Here is a 20,826-nt window from a genome sequence, read left to right as displayed (position 1 = left end):
AGTAGTATTATACTGCTGTTAGTTAGTAGTATTATACTGCTGTTAGTAGTATTCTCAATGCTTGGGTGACAGTCCCAGAATAAGTAAACTATAGGAAAATTCTCTGGTTGAAATTAATACAGCAAAGTTGTAGAGCTACAAAAAGTACCAGTGATCTTCTTAAAGTGATAGTAAGCATTGACCAAACTTCTGCAAGAGCTCTACTCTGTTGAAGCTTTATTACACTATTCTGATTATGAATGTAGACAGTGTTCTTATTAGTATAAATGAGCTGCAGAGCTGGTAGGAACTAAATGCAGAAATGCAGGAAGAAGAATAGAAATTATTTAGCAAAATTGAAGAATTGACCTAGGTGCAGGTTGAGATACTAAATGAATACACGTGAAATCTATTATTTAAGTTGGGGTGCACAAATGAAGAAGAAAGAGCTATTAAGTAGCATTTCTTCAGAGAAGTATCTGGGATCATAATCAATAGGAAGATGAAAATGAGTAGTCAGCATCAAGGTACTGTGAGGTGTAGGAACTCAAAATTGTAGCCTGAAGTATGCTTTTTCTTGTATATTTTTGGCAAACTTAGCTGTAGTGTTGTGTCTAGCTTCAACAGCTTTCTTGAATAAATAAAGCAGGAACAGTCCAAAACAACAAGAATGCCAGGGCACCTAAAAAACATCAACTAACACAGGGTAAACCTTTCTTCTGTAGGCTAGTGGGGAGCAGCCATGATAATAACTTTCAGCGATACGGACAGTTATTGAAAATATTATGGTAATCTTGTTTGAATCTTTCCAACAGTAGAAACAAAAAGGAGCAGGCCTGAAATTCAGCAGGAAGGATTCAGATGAAGAATAGAGGGGAAGTTTCTCTGTGTAACACTGTGAAGTACTTGGGATGTTGTCTTGACAACTCACACAGTCTGTGCAAATGCCTTTGAGAATAGGTTGGATGAGCATCACCCAGCATTGACAGAGCTCATTCTGCTGTGAAGCAGAGACATGGTGTAGCTCACCTCTTGAGGTCCCTGCATAAACTGTCAGATAGCAAACAGTTATTAATAATGCTTTTTTGATGTTTCCTCTTATTTGACATCTTCTGTGCAGTTGTCTCTTCCTCTTAGCTTCGTGCCTTTTTCCTTTAGCTCACACAGAGTTTACCAAATCCGAGGTGCTGATTTTTCTGCATAATCTTTAACTTGAACACACCTTTGGTACTTGTTTACTTGTTAGCCTATAGTTAGATTGTCACTACTTCAACTAATAAATAATACTAGAAGTATTAATTTATTTTGCAGCTTTTTCTGAACTTAATACTTACAAAGGTAAATGATAATTAGGTGCTTTTCACATGCTTTCCTTCAGAGACATTTATTTAATAGACAGTTTTCTCCAAGTCGCACCAGCATTCATCAGAAAAAAAATGTGGTCAAACAGCTGTTGCGGGTCTTAGGATTCTCAGCAGGAGAGCCAGTACAGAAAATGGAAAGGATATGTAAAGACAAGGCTGTGACTTCTGTTTCTGTTCTTTGGAATGTCCTTTGGAGAAAGAAGAATCCCTACTAAGACTTAGTTCTGTTTATTGCAACATATGCTTGTGCTGCTCTGCTCCTGAGGGGGTTGTGTTACCATTCTTGTTCTTTTCCTGCTTACAACACCAGCACAAACATGCTGTTCAGTGAATGAAATCAGACAACTGGTTGAAAATTCACAACTAGCTTGTTTTGCTTTGCCAGTTATTAGAGACAAAATTTGTAATAGCAGGGACAAAACCTTACAAATACATTGGGTAAAGCAGATATCTTTTTTTTTTCTTTTTTTTTCTTTTTTTTTTTTCTGACTATTACAAATAAACTTCATGGTATGACAAGAGTTTTGGAGTCTAAGAAAGTTACATAAACTTTGTCAGGAGCAGGGAAATGTTGAAACTCTGTGCACCTGGACATCTTATGTAACCATTCAAGTGAAAATTAATCTAAAGTCTTACATGAAAATCCAGCGTATGTGTTTTCATTCCTGAGGTACACATCTTTTACACATCTTTTTCAGGCTAGTAGCAATTCGTACTTCAAAATGACAACAGGCATTGCTTAGAAGAAGTGGTGTTTGGAGTTCTTTGATACTTTGGGCATGTTGTATCTTCATAGCGTTATACTGGTATGTCTCAAGTAGGCACCTAAATCTTTAATTTTTTTTCAACTGTAGCAAAATCATCTAAATAAGCATGCCAGTTATTTTCAGTGAGACGAACAAGTGTTTCATCATCATCTGCAACAAGTGATAATCCAGGCTCTGTCATAGATGCACGCTTTTGCTATTATCACACTTACACAAAACAGGCTATGATACCATGCAGAGTAGATGATTCTTTGGCTTGCGTTTAAGTAGAATGGAAATTAAAAGAGGAAATGAAATCCAGAATTTTGTATGGTATTTGAATTTATTTGTTGTGTTTGCTCTCATAATTCTTTCTAAGAAATGAAGAAGCTCAGGAAAACAAGGAGATCAAGAAGAAGTAGAAAAGATGAGTATGATCAAGATGATGAAGTGGGTGGCCCAGTCATAGATGAATCTGTGCTTTCAGCAAAAGAGCTTCTAGGTTTACAGCAAGCTGAAGAACGATTGAAGCGAGACTTCATTTATAGACTGAAGAAGGTGCCACTCTTTTATTTATCTCCTATATTTTTAATCTTTGAATAAAATGTAGAGATGCGTATTGAGCAGTATCTCTGGCTATAGCTAGAAGGTCATTATCGATGTAACAACAGAGTAGATGAATTGTAAAGAGAAGGCAAGTTATCCTTTTCTATTATATTAAGTCTCAATGTGGCAGCAAGATAATTGCAAAAAAGACTGATCCATCTGCTCTCCAATTAACATCGGTTCACTAAAGGTTGGGCCAGCAGATCAAAAAAATGTAATTGTACGTTCAGTTAATATATTCTACCATGGTTCTGGGGGTACTGGACAACAAGGTACTGGACTTAATTTCCCAGCAGCACTCTTCTTCTGGCATTATGTTTGGTGTTTGAACTTTTTAATTGTAAAGATAGAGTTGGGAAAGATAGAGTGAGCATTCCTGGATTTCAGTGTTAGAGTCTTCCTGTTAGCAAGGGTATTGAACAAAATTAAGTTAGCATTATTCTTTATTTTATGGTGTGGTTTCTTTCTGTCTTTATTTTAGCAACCTCGAAGCTACCCATCAGCAAAATATGCCTGCAAATTATGTGATGTTTTGATTGAATCTGTGACTTTTGCTCATAAGCATATTAAGGAGAAAAGACACAAGAAAAGCATAAAGGTGAGTTAAGGACAGTAGAGGAAGTGTAAAATGCAGGCTTTTGAAGCTGTCTTCACCTGCTATTAACTGTGAAACTGCACTGTATCTAAAATAATCTTCTTATTTTTTTACTATATTTGAAGCTCCTTGAAAATGTATTACGTATTAAGGCTCATAAAAAGAGTAAACTTAATACCTGGACTTTACTTCCTCTCTCACTTTTGAAATGTAATTTATACTTTTTAATTTCCATCATTAAAGGAAGTCCTTATTTAATTTGTCATGGAATAGTATTTGATCTGGAGATCAAGTATAACAAAAAAAAAAACTGTTTCAACTCTTCTGTTGTTCTATAATTCTTCTAATAGACTGGTTACATGCATTCCTTTTGGTGTATATTTGGTATATCTCATCAGTTAAGTGTTTTGATAAAGTTCAAAACAGTGAGGTGTAATAATAAGCAAAAATCATAAGCTGTCTGTCTGGATGAAGATTGCCATTCAGAATACTATAAATGAAATTAATTGCCTGTGGAGTATTGCAGGCCTATTTAGATGATCATGAATTAGTTTGATCATGTTCAGAACAAACCTCAAAGTAACTTCTAGCATGACCTCAGTGTTACTCTCTTTTTTTTTTCTTTCATTCTGCTTTCCCAGCTTGAAGTAGACAGTAATTGTCTTGATCATGTTTTCTGTTTCTTCCTCATTAACTTCTAGACTTCCTTATTTCTTAGATTTTGAAGAGTTGGTGTGGTTTATTTACATTCCAGATACATGTGTACTTAAACACACGCACTGCTGATGAAAGAGTTGATGACTTTTTTTACATTCCAGATGCATATACCCAAGTAAATGTACACATGTATGTACCCCTGCAGGTTATTGAAGCTTCTTGGTATATATGTTTTATACCTATTGCAGTTTCTCTCTTGTTCTTTTTCCAGTTACCTTCATGGTCTTGATCAACTGTGGTTATGGTAATTGAGATAAGTTGCATTCATTCATTCTAGAACATTAAGCAATTGAACAGAATCATTAGTCTTCTTATCTTTTAAAGGAAAAGCAAGAGGAACAGCTATTGAATGCCCTGCCTCCTCCAACACCTTCACAGATTAAAGCTATTGATGTTGCCATTGAAAATGTAGTACAAGAGTTTGGCTTAAGTAATGCAGATTTACAAGAAAGGCTCAAGATTGGAACAATAATGGAAGACTTACTGCATCAAAAATTGCCAGGTATTATTTGCAGTTTCTTCTAATTGCTAGATATGTTAATTTTTGTAAGTTCACAGAGGTGGAAACTCATTTAAAAACTTGGCTAGCTGGATACTAAAATACTGTATTTAGTTACTAGTCTCTTTAAACAATATTATGTGGCAATATCAGAATTAAATTATAGTGTTGCTCATTGTAATAACCTAAATAGACCTGGACTGAAAAGTAGAGATGAACAGGATGTGGGGAGTATATTACCTTCACTGTAAGCTTTTGCTATTTAAACAATGGAAGGTAGGATTTACTAAGTGAGCGTTATGCGTTTGGAAGATCCGTCCTGAGCTTTTGTGGTCATCAAATCTAGCGGTAGCTGTAAAATGCACTGCCAGTGTTGTAAAGTAGCTACAGACTTAGGTCAGTAAAATAAAATAAATGGAGCATTCTTTTCGTTGCAGAGTGCTCCTTAAGGTTGTATGGATCTTCCTTTAGCAGATTTGGTTTCAAAACTTCAGACATAAACATAGACATCCAGTTTCCTGCCAGCGTAAGTAAGACCATTTTATTAAATATGTCACAGTGGTTTACACCTTTGTGTATAATTTAAATATAACTCATGAAGTGGTAATAGCATTTTCAAAATGAAAATGCATTGGGTAGTACAGAGCTATCACACTAATACTGTTGTAATATAACATGCCTTCATACTTCATTGAATCTTGTTCTAAAAAACTGAAAATACCTAAAGCATCTGGACTCCTAGCAGTCGTATGGGGCAGATCAACTTATTTGTCTTGTATTATCAGTGGATCAAATGGCATTTCCATGGTCTTGCTTCTTGTACTCATCTGTGCTTCAGTTTCTGATTGCTGTGTCATTTTTGAGCCATTAAATCATCTTCTATGCGAATTAAAGTATTGATTTGTCATGCTAGTAGGTTTTTTTGTTTGTTTGTTTTGTTTTTCTTTTATGTTGTTGTGCTTGAGACATTGAAAAGAAATTCAGGACTGTGAAAAGTTTCCACACTTACAATTATTCCTGGTTTTACATTCTCATAGCTAAAATCAGACGTTTTCAATGATGAATGCTGAAGTGTAATGGAGAGAAGAATGATCTATATTCTAAAAATGTTTATATTAAAAGCTGTATTCCAATCTTTGACACATGACAGGTCCACTGCTTTCAGAAAGCAAGCTGGTCAAACTCACTGAAAAAGTATTTTTTAGTGTTTCAATTTGATGGAGATAAAAAATGAACTTACAGTTACTCCACGATATTTTCCATCCATGTTCCTCCTGATAAAACCTTGCTCTGTTTGCCTTTTGCTGTCTTGGAAGGAAAACAGAATTGACCTAGAGGCATTGTTTAAAAATAAATAAATAAATAAATAAATAAATGATGTGGGAAATCAGCTTTTTCACTGCAACAGAAACAACTTTATTATTTTTATTCACAGATGACTCAGCCAGATGTTCTCTTACTTGTTCAAGAATGTCTACAGAACAGTGGTAAGTTGCTTCCTATTCAGTTCCATTAAACAGTTACTGCTAATCAATTCCACTTCTGTTGAATATGTAAAACAAATGATTATGAGGGTTTTTTAATTAATTTGAACCTGAAAATTATTGCAGAAAATAATGCAGAAAATTTCTGCCACTGGTAGAGGCAGAAATTACTCTTGTTTTTATAGTTAGTTTTATGACTTTTTGTGACTTCTAGAGTTATTTCTGATGATATGAGGAATTCCTAATGGGATGTTTTCTTCCGCATCACAAGTGAAGAAGGCAGGTGGTGCATTTCTTTCCCTAACTGCAGTATGAACCATGTATAGTACCTGAAGTAGATTGAACATTTCTAACTTGATCAGACTGCTTTGATTCTGTGATTGTGATCTGTTTTCTTGTAATTGTATGCACTTGTCTGTTAATGCAGTGAGCTAATGTACTATTGACTGCATACAGACACATTTTTCAAGCAGTGAATATGACTGTGTGTACTAATATGTGGTCATATAATATCACTTTCCTAAATGACATTTTACATCTTAAATATACTCAAGCCAGCTAGAGCATATCCAGACAAAAATAAATAAATAAATAGGAAATAACCTCTGTTATTTTAAATGCAAATTTTGAAAAGAAAATTTTTTACGTTTTACCTTGGATTTTGGTCACAGATGGGAATTCAGTCTGTATAGTTTCAGGCAAATACATTAAACTTGAATGTACTTTCTGGTCTAAGCTTTCTCTTCCCATCCTTCTGTCATTCCTCTATTTGTCCCTCTCATCCCCTCTGCTGTATGTATGTGATCTTGTCTGATCAAATGACTGTTACAGTCTTTGAGGATAGCAGTATTTACTACTCAATGGGAGGTGAGAAAAGGACACCCAGATCCCAAAAGAACTCAGAATCTGTGTTTTGAAATATAGCGTTTTCTTTAACATACTAGTTTTTTTGAGTCTGGAGATAACAAGGGCAGAGAATTAGGCATTAGTGGTACTTCCAGGGCAAAAGCAAAGAGATCAGTTGTCTCAGTTGCTAGAGCATAACAGAATTTCAGTTTTGCAGTCACTGAATAGCTAACACTTTCATAGTTCTCTCTGCACCTGACCTAATGAAACATCAAGTTTGTATCAATATGCTCCAATTAGAGGAGGAGCTGTAGTGGTATTTACGGTATTTGTACTTCTTGCTGTTAATGGAAAAAAAAAAAGAATCTAAATTAAGTTTGAAGAGTTACATAAAGAATAAGAGGGGGAAAAATAAAGTCTAGGAGGAAGACATTACCTCTTGTTAGCAAGCCTGTTCTAATACTTACATAGAGCATTTCTAGATTACAAGGGAAATTTAAATTACTTTATTTCCACATGGTACTGAGATAAAGTTGTATGTCTTTAATCTTTCACAATACCTTTGTTTTATGGATGTTGTTGGTCTAAAGTTTTATCTGCCTACAGTAAAGTTAGCACAACCAAAATATCCCTACTTAAGTATGTCTACAGTATTTATGAATTTTGTAAAGTTCGTTTTTTCTTAAGTATTTTCTTAAAATAACAATTCTTATCATAGAATATAGACCATGCTCTTCCTATCACATGTGAAAAACTTGCATTAAGAGCGTGTTGTTGATTTATCACATCTAATGTTCAGCATCCTTGGATGTATGAATAAAATAACTAATTTTGAAATAATCACGAAATTGCCAGAATACAGCTGAACTGCTCTAGTTGTGTCCAGTTCAAAATATTTTATGTCAATACCATACTTAATATGCCTTTTTCTCTTTTCTCCCGCCTAGAATCTTTTGTTGGAGTTGATGCAGATTTCCATACTAGAATACCGGTGGTGGTATGCAGAGAAAAGCAAAGGTCTCAGTTGTCACTTTCTGTGTTCTAATAGTATATAGCAATGTAAATTATGTGTACCAACATCTGAAAAGTGATGTTTCTTTACTAAATTGTTACAGTTCCATGGATCTTGAAACACAAACTAACACTCATGGGCAAGTCATTCCTAGCCTAGAATAAGAGGGTAAGGGTTGTTCTGTCCTCAGCTGTGTATTTCCCAGTCCTTTCAACCATTTTGGCTTCCAGCATGTGCCTTTACCCCTCCATTTGGGATAACTGCTTAAGAAGAAACTTCCTTTGCTTCCTTATAGATAACATAGATGCCATATTAAATTAAAGATTTCTCTAAGGGCAAGATCAGCTTGCATAGCCTCACTAATATTTCATGCACGAGTTAAAGACATTTTACTTTGCCCATTTAATGGAAATCACTTAAGATTCATGAAACATTCTATAAATACTTTCTGGTACAGGAATATTACCAGTTATTTGCCGCTACCTTGTTTTTTCACTGTTTGAAAATGTTTTTTGTTCTGTGGAAGCAGCGTAGAAACTATTTTGCAGTGGGTGTGGCATGGGAAAATATTTTTGATACATGAAGGAAATCAGAATTGAGGTTTTACAGTTCAGTGATTTAATATCATTAGAATTGAACACATTAGAAACAACTTAAATTTGGAATTTGGAATGGAACACACTTCTACAGAAAATTACGAGGCGTGCTTCCAAAAGTAATGTCTCCTGTTTATTTTGTTGGCCTGCAAAGTCAGATGCAGATGTTGATGGCATGGCAGTAGCAGTTAAACTTTCCCAGCAATAGTTTGTTGCATTTTGTTGCTGTGCAACAGATGGCAGCAGAGGAACAGTCTGACCAAATGGCATGGAAGTGCATTTGAAGTAAAGGTGCAGAACTGAATTCCCTGATGTGGAAAAAATGGCACCCCCTTAACACTCTTCAATGCTTGCTGAACTTTTATGGAAGTCTAACAATGGACATGAGCCCAGTGAGGCAACGGGCAGTGCATTTCAGCAGTGATGACAGCAATGCGCAGGACAGACCACGTTCTGGACAGCTATGCACAGATGTCACCTCTGCTGGTTCAGACTCCTGAGTCTTACTGATGGAAATGTATAGCTGATGGTGGTGATTGTGTTAAGAAGTAGTATTTTGTAACTGAGAATTTGCTTTGTCAAATAGTCTTACTGTGGTCTTTGCATCTGTTGCAGTTTCCATTGAAATAAATAGAAGACATTACTTTCAGAGCAGACTGTGTATAGTGCATTCGTTTTCAATCTTATCATATATCAAGTTGATTTTCAGGCTTCTTTTAATATAGATAAGCTGTCTTGGAAGAGCTGTTCAGCCTTCCCTTGCAGCTGCCTTCCAGATTGTTTTGTGAGATGTAGTCTGATCTCTCTCTCTTCTTACAAGGCCTCCAAGGTCTTTTACTTTGTTTCTCTTTGGTTTTTAGTGGCCTTATTTGTAAAGTAAGTGCAGGGAATGAAAATGCTTATCTGACAACAAACCATTTGGCTACCGTTGGAAAACTGGAGCCTACTGTTGCATCTTTAGTGATTGCCTTCAGGTACTGGGCAAAGGTAAGAGTTATTTTTATTCCTTCATCTGTGAAAATATTTAATGAATATTGGTACTATACTGGTAAGACTGTATGATTTAGAAAACCATTGCTTAAACTGTTTTAGAGAGAGTACTGGAAAAAGGGTATAATTTTTGTTTAAATTACAAACTGCCTAAATTAGACATGGAGGTTGGTGGCCCTGCCTGTGGCAGAGAAGTTGGAGCTTGACGATCTTTGAGGTCTCTTCCAACCCAAGCCATTCTATGATTCTATGATTTGTTGCCTTACCATGTTCCATTAAATTTTAGAAGTGGAATTTTCAGATTGATTCCATGAGTGTCATGCAAAGCTCTAAATGTTCTGTTCTTTCGTATTACCAAACAAATCAAAAAGATGTCTATGTAGTGCAGTTAGCATAAACTTAATACATCGTGAAAATGACTGGAAATAAAATTTTTTTCTTATGTAGATAAAACTTTCTTTTGAATTAAAATAATAACAAACTTGTTCAAAGACTTTGTGTGCATGCAGTTAAAATACAATCTTATGAAGAACATAGAAAAGCATTTTAACTTTGGTTACATCTATGTAAAATGATTTTGAAAATCTGCACTATGCTGTCTGTTTTGCCATTCTGTGTACTCGGATTCTGTGGTATTTTTGCAGCAGGACTCTTAACTGATCTCGATAACAGAATCAATCTCACAAGAGGAGCTCAAAGATACCTGAATTTTTCTCACTATATACAGTGACAGATTTATTTATTTATTTTTAATTGGAAGGAAAACAATATTTTTTACTGTTTCTCTTGAAACTGCAATTACTGCACAATTTATTTTACAGCTGTGCTGTGTGGATCGTCCTGAGGAAGGAGGTTTGTCGCCCTATGTGTTTGCATTAATGGTTATCTTCTTTCTGCAACAGAGGAAAGAGCCTTTTCTACCTGTCTATTTGGGATCATGGGTATGTATATTAGTAAACTGGGTACTGCGAGTGAGTGGAGGATCCATCTTTTCACTTGTGGTGTGACCTCAGCTTCTTGCTATGCTGAGAAAGCTGTAAGCCACTCTTTTCTGCAGGAATTCAGAGATAATGTGATTCAGCCAATGTACACTTAATTGTTATATAACTTGTAAGTATATATATATTAGTTACTATATTACTAAGTGTGTGTATGTGTATATATATATATAATATATATATATTATATATTATATATTATTATATTATATATATAATATATATATAATATATTATTATTATATATTATATATATAATATAAAAATATTATATAATATATTAAAAATATAAAAACATAATATTATATATAATAATATATAATATATAATATATTATATATATAATATTATATTATAATATATATTATATATTATAAAATATATATTATATATATTATATATATATATAAATATATAATTACTTGCCTAATAGGTAAAAGGATAAAATTTGCAGTCATAGACATTGAATTAAATGCTACTGCTGCCGCTTGAAGGAGTAAGGTAATTGAATAATGCAGTGCATAGCAATCTGCTTCCTTATTTCTTCAGCCTTTCTTCCATATCCTTGATAGCTCTGAATTAATACAGCTATATCGCAAAACAATGTCTTGAACTTTGACACCTGGGTTTCTAATGGAAGTGTGGACTACAGTTCAGGAGCACATTTGGGCATTGGGATCAGGCTATTATGGGTAGAAACCAATTCTCTAGGACACTATTCAGGTGTTATATCCGTGGCATGTATTTTTGTTCATACAGTCACTTGTAATATTTAATTAACATTTAATGTGGATGTCCTAGTTTCCATAACTAATTACACAGGCCTTGCAATTAACAATTTCCTTTGCTACATGACTGACTCTTTCCCAGAGTATCTTCACTCTCTGCACTAAATGTGAGAAAAAGTCCTATACAATATGACTGTATAATTAAAATACATATACTTGAGCAGGATGCTAAGCAAGTGAATGCAGGATGCTATTCACTTTCAAATGCAGTGCTCCTCAAGAGCTTTTTTTAGGGAAGTTTGGGGATAAGAGGGAAGCAGGTTGGGATTATCTTCTAGGGCCTGAGAAAGCTGATTTTAAACTTTGTTCTCCTTTGGCTTATTATCCTGGAAAGAATGCTTTAAACTTCATGTAATGTTAATTTTTGTTTCTTTTTCTATCTCCTTTAGATTGAAGGTTTCTCATTAAACAAATTAACTAATTTCCATCTTAAAGAAGTTGAGAATGATGTTGTGATTTGGGAACATAACCCTGTTGACAATGCTGATTTGCCACAAGAAACTTCCCCTACAAGGCACAAGGTGTGAAATATTTAACATTCCTTTTGTAGTCATGTAGTAGTTTTTACTGTTCTTGGGGGGGGGGAAAAAAAACTTATATTTTTGCTCTGGTTTTGATGTTTCAAAAGCAAAAGAGGAAATGGAAGATTACATAATTGCTTCATACAAAGTTTGCTATGCTTATCCCTAAGTACCCAGAAGCTGACAGGTATTACTTCAAGTCTCTTTGCTAAGGCCCTGGGTTTTAATCTGTTAAGGGAGAAAATGTAGACTTAAAACAAATTTATTTCAAATTAAATCAAGTGTATGATTGTATTTCATCTTAGTTTTGAACTATTCTTACACATCTTTTATTTCACAACTACTCTGCAACCCATAGTGTTGTTCTCTAATGACATTTTGCAGCAGTTAGCTATAAAATTTAGAATCTGTAATCTATTTTGTGCTGTTTCCTTGGAAATTTGTAAATTATAACAAAGACACATAACCAATTGCTATTAATCATTGACACTATTCTTCAGCTATTGCTGAGTCTTTTATTTTGATGTCTTATAATAAGAGCTTATGATATCTCATCCTTTTTTGCAGGTGTTCTTGCAATTGCTGTGTTACAGAAGTAGTTATGAATTTTATAATATCACTTTACAGATAGGACATGAAGAAATCAAACTAAATGATATTGTTTGCAAATGCATGTTCTACATAAGCAGATTTTTTTTTACGATCTGAATATCTGTATATGCATTAAATATTAAGGGTTTTTTTTTCTGTAATTGACAGGTTCCCTTAGTATTTGATTCAGTACAGAAATGTTCAGCACCTGTAGGGCAACTTTGGGTAGAACTGCTTCGTTTCTATGCCTTGGAGTTCAACATGGCTGATTTGGTTATTAGCATACGACTGAAAGAAATAGTGTCGCGTGAATTGAAGGACTGGCCTAAAAAGCGCATAGCTGTGGAAGGTATGTTATATCAACAGACTTCATAGAACTGTTGCCATTAACTTTCCAGGGTATTATCTTTGCTGTTGAGAAAAAGTGCAATAACTTTGGATTTTTTAACTTTGAACTGCTATTCCCAGCAGTGTTGTAGAATGTTTTTAAAAAAATCAGTTTGGGGTGGTGTTATCAGAAGTAATGTGAGTGATGTAGATGGCCTTAAAAAAATAAAATAAATTGTCTTCAGTTGTATTCATACATTTATGTTCCTAGGCATTTTAGTGTAACTAACAATACAATATTTGAATTTTTTGAAGTATCTAAGTATATTACTTTTTTAAAAGTTAACCTCTGCACTGCTGGCTTACTTTTTCTTTCTACTAGACCCATATTCGGTCAAAAGGAATGTTGCAAGAACTCTGAACAGCCAGCTAATGTACGAATACATTCTTCACTGCTTGAGAGCAACTTACAAGTATTTTGCTTTACCTCACAAAAAACCTGTGAAATTGAGAAAAAAGTCCCTTCCAAATGCCAACGAGGAGGAGTCTGTAAAGCTGGACAATGGAAGTGACAGTGTAAAGCCTGACAATTCTGAGTTGCAAAATGTCAGTGGTGTAATTAACACAGCAGTAGTGGAAGGTTATGTAATTGAAACTACAGATATTCCTCAGGTACATGGAACTTTTCCTTCAAAGGTGTGTGATGGCTCAGAGAGCGTGACAGAAGAAGAACTGGCTGATGATACAAGTCATTTGGGAATTGTTCAAGAAGATTCAGACTGCATAGTTGAAGAGGTTATTTCTGGAGATAACGAGGGCTTTAAACCAAGTTGTGAAGAGATGGAGAGTGGAAATGAGGAGGAGGAGGAAGAAGAAGGACAAGAGCAAGAAACAAGATGGAATAATATCTTGTCTACTGATCAGGGAATAGATGAAGACAGTGATGGTGGAGATCTCCCTGTAACAATGACAGATCATGATATAGAGACATGCAGTACTTCAGACTTGGAAGGTTTTCAAATAACAGCACTTACAGAGAGTGATGAGTTTGGCTTGGAGTGCACGGGCATAATGGATAACAAGATCGATGCTGATGAGGAGAGTACTGAAGGTACTGATGAACTTGACGAATCCCTCCAGAAGTTCATACATTCAACAAAGAATCAACTGGCTGAAGTGATTAACTCAGAGGAGGAGGAAGAGGAGGAAGAATTGAGTCTTCTAAACCAGGCAGCATGTGGTGGTATCCTAACAACCAAAGGTGAACTAGACAATACATACCCTGGATCTGGAGATGAGAATGCCCTGTCTGAGGAAGACGATGATTTGTCCATCATTAATAAATATGAAGAAAACCGTTTCAAAGACAACATTCACGGATCTCTGAGGATCAGTTTCAGTCAAGAGGATCTTACTGAGAAGGGAGATCTTTGTGAAGAGAATGCAGTGGTAGAAAAGTGTTTAGAATCTGAACTCTTTTATGAATTTAGTAAACAAGCTTTTACAAAAGGCAAGGTAAGCGAGCTTTAACAGAATGTGCACATGTTGTTTATGCTCTCTGATCAGTTATATGAAAGTACTGTTCAACTTCGTTAAGGGGTTATGCTTTTTGAAACCAATTTTGCTTTCTGTTCATGCAGTCTCCTACAGTAGTGTGTAGCTTGTGCAAACGGGAAGGTCACTTAAAACGAGATTGTCCAGAAGACTTCAAGAAAATTGAGCTGGACCCACTGCCACCTCTGACACCCAAGTTTTCAGTTATTCTAGATCAAGTTTGTGTCCAGTGTTACCGTAAGTTTTTCTCCTTTACATGCTATTATGGGGAAGAAAAAAAGAAAAACAACTGCAAAAATCAATGACATAACCAGAAGCTATTATTATAAAGGTGTCTAGTTTATTTGCTGCACTGGCTACAGTATGACTGTACTTTATAAGATTTGTAAGAATACGGTAGGACTGTGTCTAGAGTTTATATCTTGAGAAATAAAAAATATTTAGGTTTGCCTCTGTGGCAATGGCTGTCTGACAACTAGTTTAGGAATCTTAATATAAATCTAAGAGTTTGTTTTATGGTGGAGTGTTTTGACTGGTGCTTTGACATTAAAAATTCAAGTAACGATTCTCAACAAGACTTCAGTGTTCTTGAAAAATTCAAATCAGAATACTGTTTTATAACATTTCTCCACTTTTGTTCTATAACACTTCTCCACTTTTGTTCTTTTCAGAGTGGCCCAACTTTCTTCCTTTCTCTCTCGCCATTTCTGACCAGACAAAATGCATTATTTGTCTAATTAATGTTTTTCTTTGAACAGGTATTTCCCTTCTACTTCATCCTTGTTATCGTTCCCTCACATTTGAATCTTCTGCTTTTCTCTCCCCCTTACTATGCTCCCCTCCTTTTTTCATTTCAATCTTTGTTGTTGACTCTTTTTACAGATCAGTTTACCTTAACTGTTTGTTTGTTCATTTTTAAAGAGGATTTTGCTCCAAATATTATAGAGGATCAGGCTCGGGAACATATAAGACAAAACCTGGAAAACTTCATTAGACTGGAATTCCCAGGTGATTAAGTTCTGCCTTTATATTCATGCTTTGATGGGTTCATATTTAAGTGTTTTCCAAGAAAACATGTCAAGTCAGCATAATAAACATTTTAGTTTTGAGCATTTGATCTGTATTGTTGTTTATTGTATATCTTCTGTTACAATGGTCATATTATTAACATATCTTAATGTCTCAATTTTGTGTATGATGCCCTGGACTTTCTTCCTGTTGATATGAATTTTACTTCTTTTAACAAAGAAGAAAGACTTGAAAACTAGGTTAGTTGTGTGGTTTGTTTGCTTAAAGAGACTAAGAAAAGCAATAGCCTCCCCATAGATTTTATTTTAACCCTTCTGTGACTTTATCATCATGCATAAGAATGCATCTGTACAAAGGAACAAGGGCAAGTTAAAGAGAAAATAAAAGCAGTAGGACAGTTTCAAGATAGCTGTTTTAGGTTCATTCATTAACCAGGCTTCTCATTATATCTTCTTTAATAAAAAAAAAAAAAAAAAAAAAAAAAAAAAGCTTTTTTGTTTTTAAGAATTCTGGTAGGGGTCTTGATTCCAAGGTTAAAGAACAATTTTTTAGTTTACATGCATGTTTCTGTGTTTTCGTCACTACTCTCTTTATACTTACCAAGACATGGAAAACTTGGTAATGCCTCAAAGTTTGTCTGTCTGTCTATATGTATGTGCACTTGCATACATACATTAGTCTATATGTTTGCATATATATACTTCTTTAAATTTCTTATAGGGACAAAAGCATTTGATCCATACTGTTCCTGCTACAGATTATCGGCTTTGAAATATTTTTAAATTTTGGCTTTTTCTCGGATCTTGGCTGTATGAAACTGTTGTTTTCTTTCTGGATTCTTACATATGTAGGACCTGGACTTCAGAGGTGCCTTATCTCAAAGATCTCTTGTAGAAAGCAATCCTATTTTAATCTGGTTTCAGTCCTGGCCCGAATGCTTAACTTGGAAACACCAAATTTGCTTCTGTCAGACTTCTCACTTTAGCTAATAAAAGCAGAGATCATTTTGAATTTGATAGGAACTAAGTTTTAAAGTAACATAAAAATCACTAGTGTTTTCATGCCTGTATTAAAAAGCATACAGTGGTTTCAAGCTTTTGTTTGTTAACATGTGATTATAACCCATCACATCTCTTACAGGAACGAAGCTGAATTTGTTTGGCTCCTCAAAAAATGGCTTTGGTTTCAAACAAAGTGATCTTGATATCTGTATGACGATGGATGGGTTGGAAACTGCTGAGGTAGTTTGACAAGATTTTTTTTCCAGTGAATGCAAACTTTGTACTGTATGTATGTTGTAGCCTTATGAAAGCTTTTCAGATAGAGGAAAACACAAGTAGGTGTGACAAAAGAAGGTGGCGTTACCTTTTTTTGTTATTGATCTGTGCATGAGTTTAAGAACCTCAGTTCTTCATAAACAGTTTTCTTCTGAATTAGGGTGCTAGCATAATTTCTAGTATTAGCTGTGCAGATAAATAACATTTTTTGTAGCACGAACAACGATGAATGGGAAACAGTGGAACATGAAATGAGTCTTTCATGTATAAAACAAAACTTTTAAGAAGCCTGTATTGAGGTACTGTCTGTCTAGTGCTGAGGTTACAAGTGCTATTTTGAAACAATTTCTGGTGTATACCTAATTGTTTTATATGAAACCCAGTTACGTAACTTTAAACTTAAATGGCAACTAATAAAAGATTTGTTTGAAACACTTGTAGCAGGTATTATTTGAGTTTTGACTTTTTTTCTTACTGTCTTAGGGACTTGATTGTATCAAAATTATTGAAGATTTAGCAAAAGTTCTCAAGAAACAGTCAGGTAATTAAACATTGAAATAAGTTATTCTGTTTATGACTTCAGGTGATACGTGAAAATTTTGGGCCCTGTAGATGGAAAGTCATGAAATTGTTGTATGAGTTTAATATTGATAACTAAGAGATTATGTTGTGGACTTTTGTATTTATTTGTATGTGTAGGTTTCTGAGTTATAATATTATAAAACTGCAACTGAATTGGGCAGACTGTAGATTCATAACCTTAATGTGTAAAAGTGAGCCTTAAGTTGAAGGTTGAGGCTTCATGTTAGTAGCTATATTGTATTTTTACATTTAGTGCCTAGTAATGTAATGATAGAAGGTAGCCTAATACAAGCTTGAAGTAGTCCTGCTTGATCTACAAGAGAAACAGTTTTACAGTGCTTGTGTTGGTTTATCTCGCATGACTTTAACATAAATAGAGTGAATCGTAAACAACCTCCTAAGTTTATTTTGCTGTTACATTTGGACTAATCTTTGTTTTATTGAGGGCTGAGGGCATAACTATATTTGCATATGTAATATGTAGTATTCATAATTCAAAGTGTTTGGCAAATGCCTGAAGTCATTTGATAATCATGTATTACTGATACAATTTTGATATAAACTAAGATTTTATTGTGTAGCATTCTTACTACAGTTTGGGATTATTTGGAGAGTATTCCATACTGTTATGACTGTATTGTAGACATTTAGTAATGAAATATTTCCTCCTAGGTCTACGAAATGTCTTGCCTATAACAACTGCTAAAGTCCCAATTGTCAAATTTTTCCATATCAGAAGTGGTCTTGAAGTAGACATCAGTTTATATAACACTCTGGTAAGGTTATCTGGTTTTTAGCAATAAAATGCGGGGCTGCTTAGGAATGAAATGATTGTTTTGTCTAGGTTCAATTATAAGTGGTTCCAGTTCTACTCCAGTTTTAAATTTCCAAGCACAGATGAGTTATTTTTGACGTGGTGCAATCAATTGTGCAGTCAAGACTTCAGTGTTAATACATCTGTAAGACAAGATAGTAGTTCTTCAGTAATGATAAGTGATAGTGTTTAATTCTTTCTGTGAAACGGACAATAATATAACTTCACTTTTCCCATCCCTCAATTCCCATTACAAGTCATACTTAGCTTTTGAGGCTTGGGATAGTAACAGGAATCCAGCTTGCCTGGACTAGAATACAACACAATTTAGGAAAAAGTCATTGGCCAAATATTTTAAAAAGAAGTATCATTTGTTTTTTTCCGATGTTTTGTACATCAATAGGCAGCTCCTTGCAGCATTGAAGGAAAGTGAGTTTTAGAGCCAAGCATTAAGCTTTCTGAAGCTTCTGTATGAGTCTGAGGGGAGCCCAAGTAGAGAAGGATACCTCAACTACAAAATCTAAAAGTGTGTACTTGAAGTTTTGCATCCCCATGGGTAATTTAATAGCTCTCACTTTTCTGGAATGAAATATCTTAATTCAAGAATTAACCTCCTACCATATATTTTGAAAATGCAGTAATAGATGAATACTTCACTTTCTGAAGTAGTGTTCTGTGAATTCTGCTTTATAGCAACTCTGAGAATCATGAGTTGTTTGTTAGCCTTTCAGTAGAGTAGTAGTGATAACCTCACTGTTGAATGTTTCCTTTCTCAATATACATTCTACTATGCGGGGCTTAACTGTTGAGCTCACAGCTCTACAGGCTGTTAACACAAACTCATTAAGTAAATTAAAATTGAAGAAGTATGCATGTGAACTCTGAATCTACAGTGCTCCGAATCATTCATTGTCTTCTCTTGACTAAAAACATTTTATGTGTTTTCAGCTCATTCCCTCAACTTCTTCAGGCCTCCTATATTTCATATATGGATTTCTTATTTTCATAGGCCTTGCATAATACAAGACTTCTTTCATCATATGCAGCCATTGATCCTCGAGTGAAATATCTGTGCTATACAATGAAAGTTTTTACAAAGGTGAGTTTTTCAGGCATTCAGGATGAGGTAGTACCTGCACCATGAGGTGATGATCATTAAAAAAATGTAATTTGTGTTCCTTTTTGTAGATGTGCGACATTGGAGATGCATCTCGTGGTAGCCTTTCTTCTTATGCATATACTCTTATGGTGCTTTATTTTCTTCAACAGAGAAATCCACCTGTCATCCCTGTTCTTCAAGAGGTACAGTATATCAATAAAGAAACCAGTACCTGTACACAGTATTGATCAGAAGAATGTTAGTGTTGGTCTTAAAGGCTTTTCTGTTGAATTTAATACTATGTTTTCAGATCTACAAAGAACCAAAAAAGCCTGAAATTTTAGTTGATGGTTGGAACGTTTATTTCTTTGATAAGATAGAAGAGTTGGTGAGTAAAAAATGAAAAAGAATTCATTTTAAGAAATGTTCTCAGACATGTTGATTGAACACAGTAGTGGAACTGAAGTAGCTATTGCTTTATAAATTGAAATGTGAACTTTTAAGAACATGGTTCTATTCAACCCAGCAGTGCAAGCATCTGTACATTGAAAAAGAAGCAAACAAAAAAAATCCACTGCATAACCTGAAAAAAGTAGTTTTAAAATAAATTGCTTTCAGATGTTGATGATGATTAATCATTATGTGCATCACGTTACTGAGCAGAGAATTTCTTTTAAATATTAATTACGCTTATGGCCACAGTAGGTTAAACCTATTGAATAATTTTGAATTAAGTGAGCATTTACAGTGAATTAATAAAGGCAAAACCTGATGTTAAAAGTTCTGTTGAAGTTTAAAGACATGCTATTATAAAATCAATAATTGGGTTCTTAGTGGCAGTTTAGAAAGAAAGTATCCTGGAGTAACTGGATTGTGTTGGATTTGAAAGTTATTAAGTTATTCTCTCCAGTGTAAGTGTAGAAAATAAATGTATTTCTGTCATTTTCAGCCAGTTGTTTGGCCTGACTTTGGCAAAAACACTGAATCTGTAGGGCAACTGTGGCTGGGACTTCTTCGTTTTTACACTGAAGACTTTGATTTTAAAGAGCATGTCATCTGCATTAGGAGAAAGAACCTGCTTACAACTTTCAAGAAGCAGTGGACATCCAAATACATTGTTATTGAAGGTAAAATCACATAATGTACATCCCTATATGGAATTTCTTTAATGTCCACATGAAAAACTTGGTCATTCTGTGTTGGCTTATTTAGTTTTCTATTAATAGATTACAAGTTGCTATTTTGTTATGTTTTAAGTCTTCATAAAATTCCCATTCATTTTCAGTGGAGCTAAAAATTATTCTTTTTCTTCCCACCTGCAAAAAAGCTGCAAAGCAGAAATCATACTTGTGAGATTTTCCCACTAATAGTAAGGTTAGCAGAGTTCATATTTGAATGACCAGTTTAATGTTGTATATGTATTACACTGTTAATGCTAAGATCTCTATTAGGAAAATGCAGTGATACATTTTAGAAATGTTCCGTAAGTCATTTTCTGGGCCGTGTGACTTTCACAGAAAGAACTTCTACTGTCTTGCTCCACATACAACTTAAGCATATTCTTTTATAGAACCATAGAATATTCTGATTTGGAATGATAGGGATCACAGAGCCCAGTTTCTGGCTCCAGATAGGACCTACCAGAATTCGAGCCCTATCTCTGAGAGCATTCTCCTTATGCTTCTTGAACTCTGGCAGGTTGGGGCCATGACCATTGCCCTGGGGAGCAGATTCCAGGGTTTGACCACCCTCCAGTGAAGAACATTTTCCTTATCCCCAACCTGACCTTCTCCTGATGCAGTTCCATGCCGT

At 34.7% G+C, this 20,826-nt stretch overlaps 1 protein-coding gene across 6 annotated transcripts in view; it reads left to right on the top strand.

Annotated features, from left to right (window-relative positions):
- Positions 1-20,826, top strand: part of TUT7 (terminal uridylyl transferase 7) — a 32,063-nt gene that overhangs the window by 4,301 nt on the left and 6,936 nt on the right. For all 6 annotated transcript variants that reach the window (XM_042877388.1, XM_042877392.1, XM_042877389.1 and 3 more), the window contains exons 3-22: positions 2,469-2,647; positions 3,177-3,293; positions 4,332-4,509; positions 4,944-5,032; positions 5,942-5,993; positions 7,784-7,853; positions 9,305-9,431; positions 10,256-10,375; positions 11,610-11,741; positions 12,501-12,681; positions 13,042-14,174; positions 14,300-14,450; positions 15,135-15,221; positions 16,383-16,483; positions 17,003-17,060; positions 17,774-17,877; positions 18,925-19,014; positions 19,104-19,217; positions 19,325-19,402; positions 19,964-20,141. In XM_042877388.1, the coding sequence (XP_042733322.1) occupies positions 2,469-2,647; positions 3,177-3,293; positions 4,332-4,509; positions 4,944-5,032; positions 5,942-5,993; positions 7,784-7,853; positions 9,305-9,431; positions 10,256-10,375; positions 11,610-11,741; positions 12,501-12,681; positions 13,042-14,174; positions 14,300-14,450; positions 15,135-15,221; positions 16,383-16,483; positions 17,003-17,060; positions 17,774-17,877; positions 18,925-19,014; positions 19,104-19,217; positions 19,325-19,402; positions 19,964-20,141 (3,339 nt within the window). The remainder of the gene's footprint in view (positions 1-2,468; positions 2,648-3,176; positions 3,294-4,331; positions 4,510-4,943; positions 5,033-5,941; positions 5,994-7,783; positions 7,854-9,304; positions 9,432-10,255; positions 10,376-11,609; positions 11,742-12,500; positions 12,682-13,041; positions 14,175-14,299; positions 14,451-15,134; positions 15,222-16,382; positions 16,484-17,002; positions 17,061-17,773; positions 17,878-18,924; positions 19,015-19,103; positions 19,218-19,324; positions 19,403-19,963; positions 20,142-20,826) is intronic.

This window comes from Lagopus leucura, unplaced genomic scaffold (assembly GCF_019238085.1).
Source record: "Lagopus leucura isolate 7727_CA_CO unplaced genomic scaffold, USGS_WTPT01 Super-Scaffold_100018, whole genome shotgun sequence".
NCBI classification, from domain to species: Eukaryota; Metazoa; Chordata; class Aves; order Galliformes; family Phasianidae; genus Lagopus; species Lagopus leucura.
Note: the sequence above shows the minus strand (reverse complement) of the source record. Positions and strands in the feature narration are given on the sequence as shown.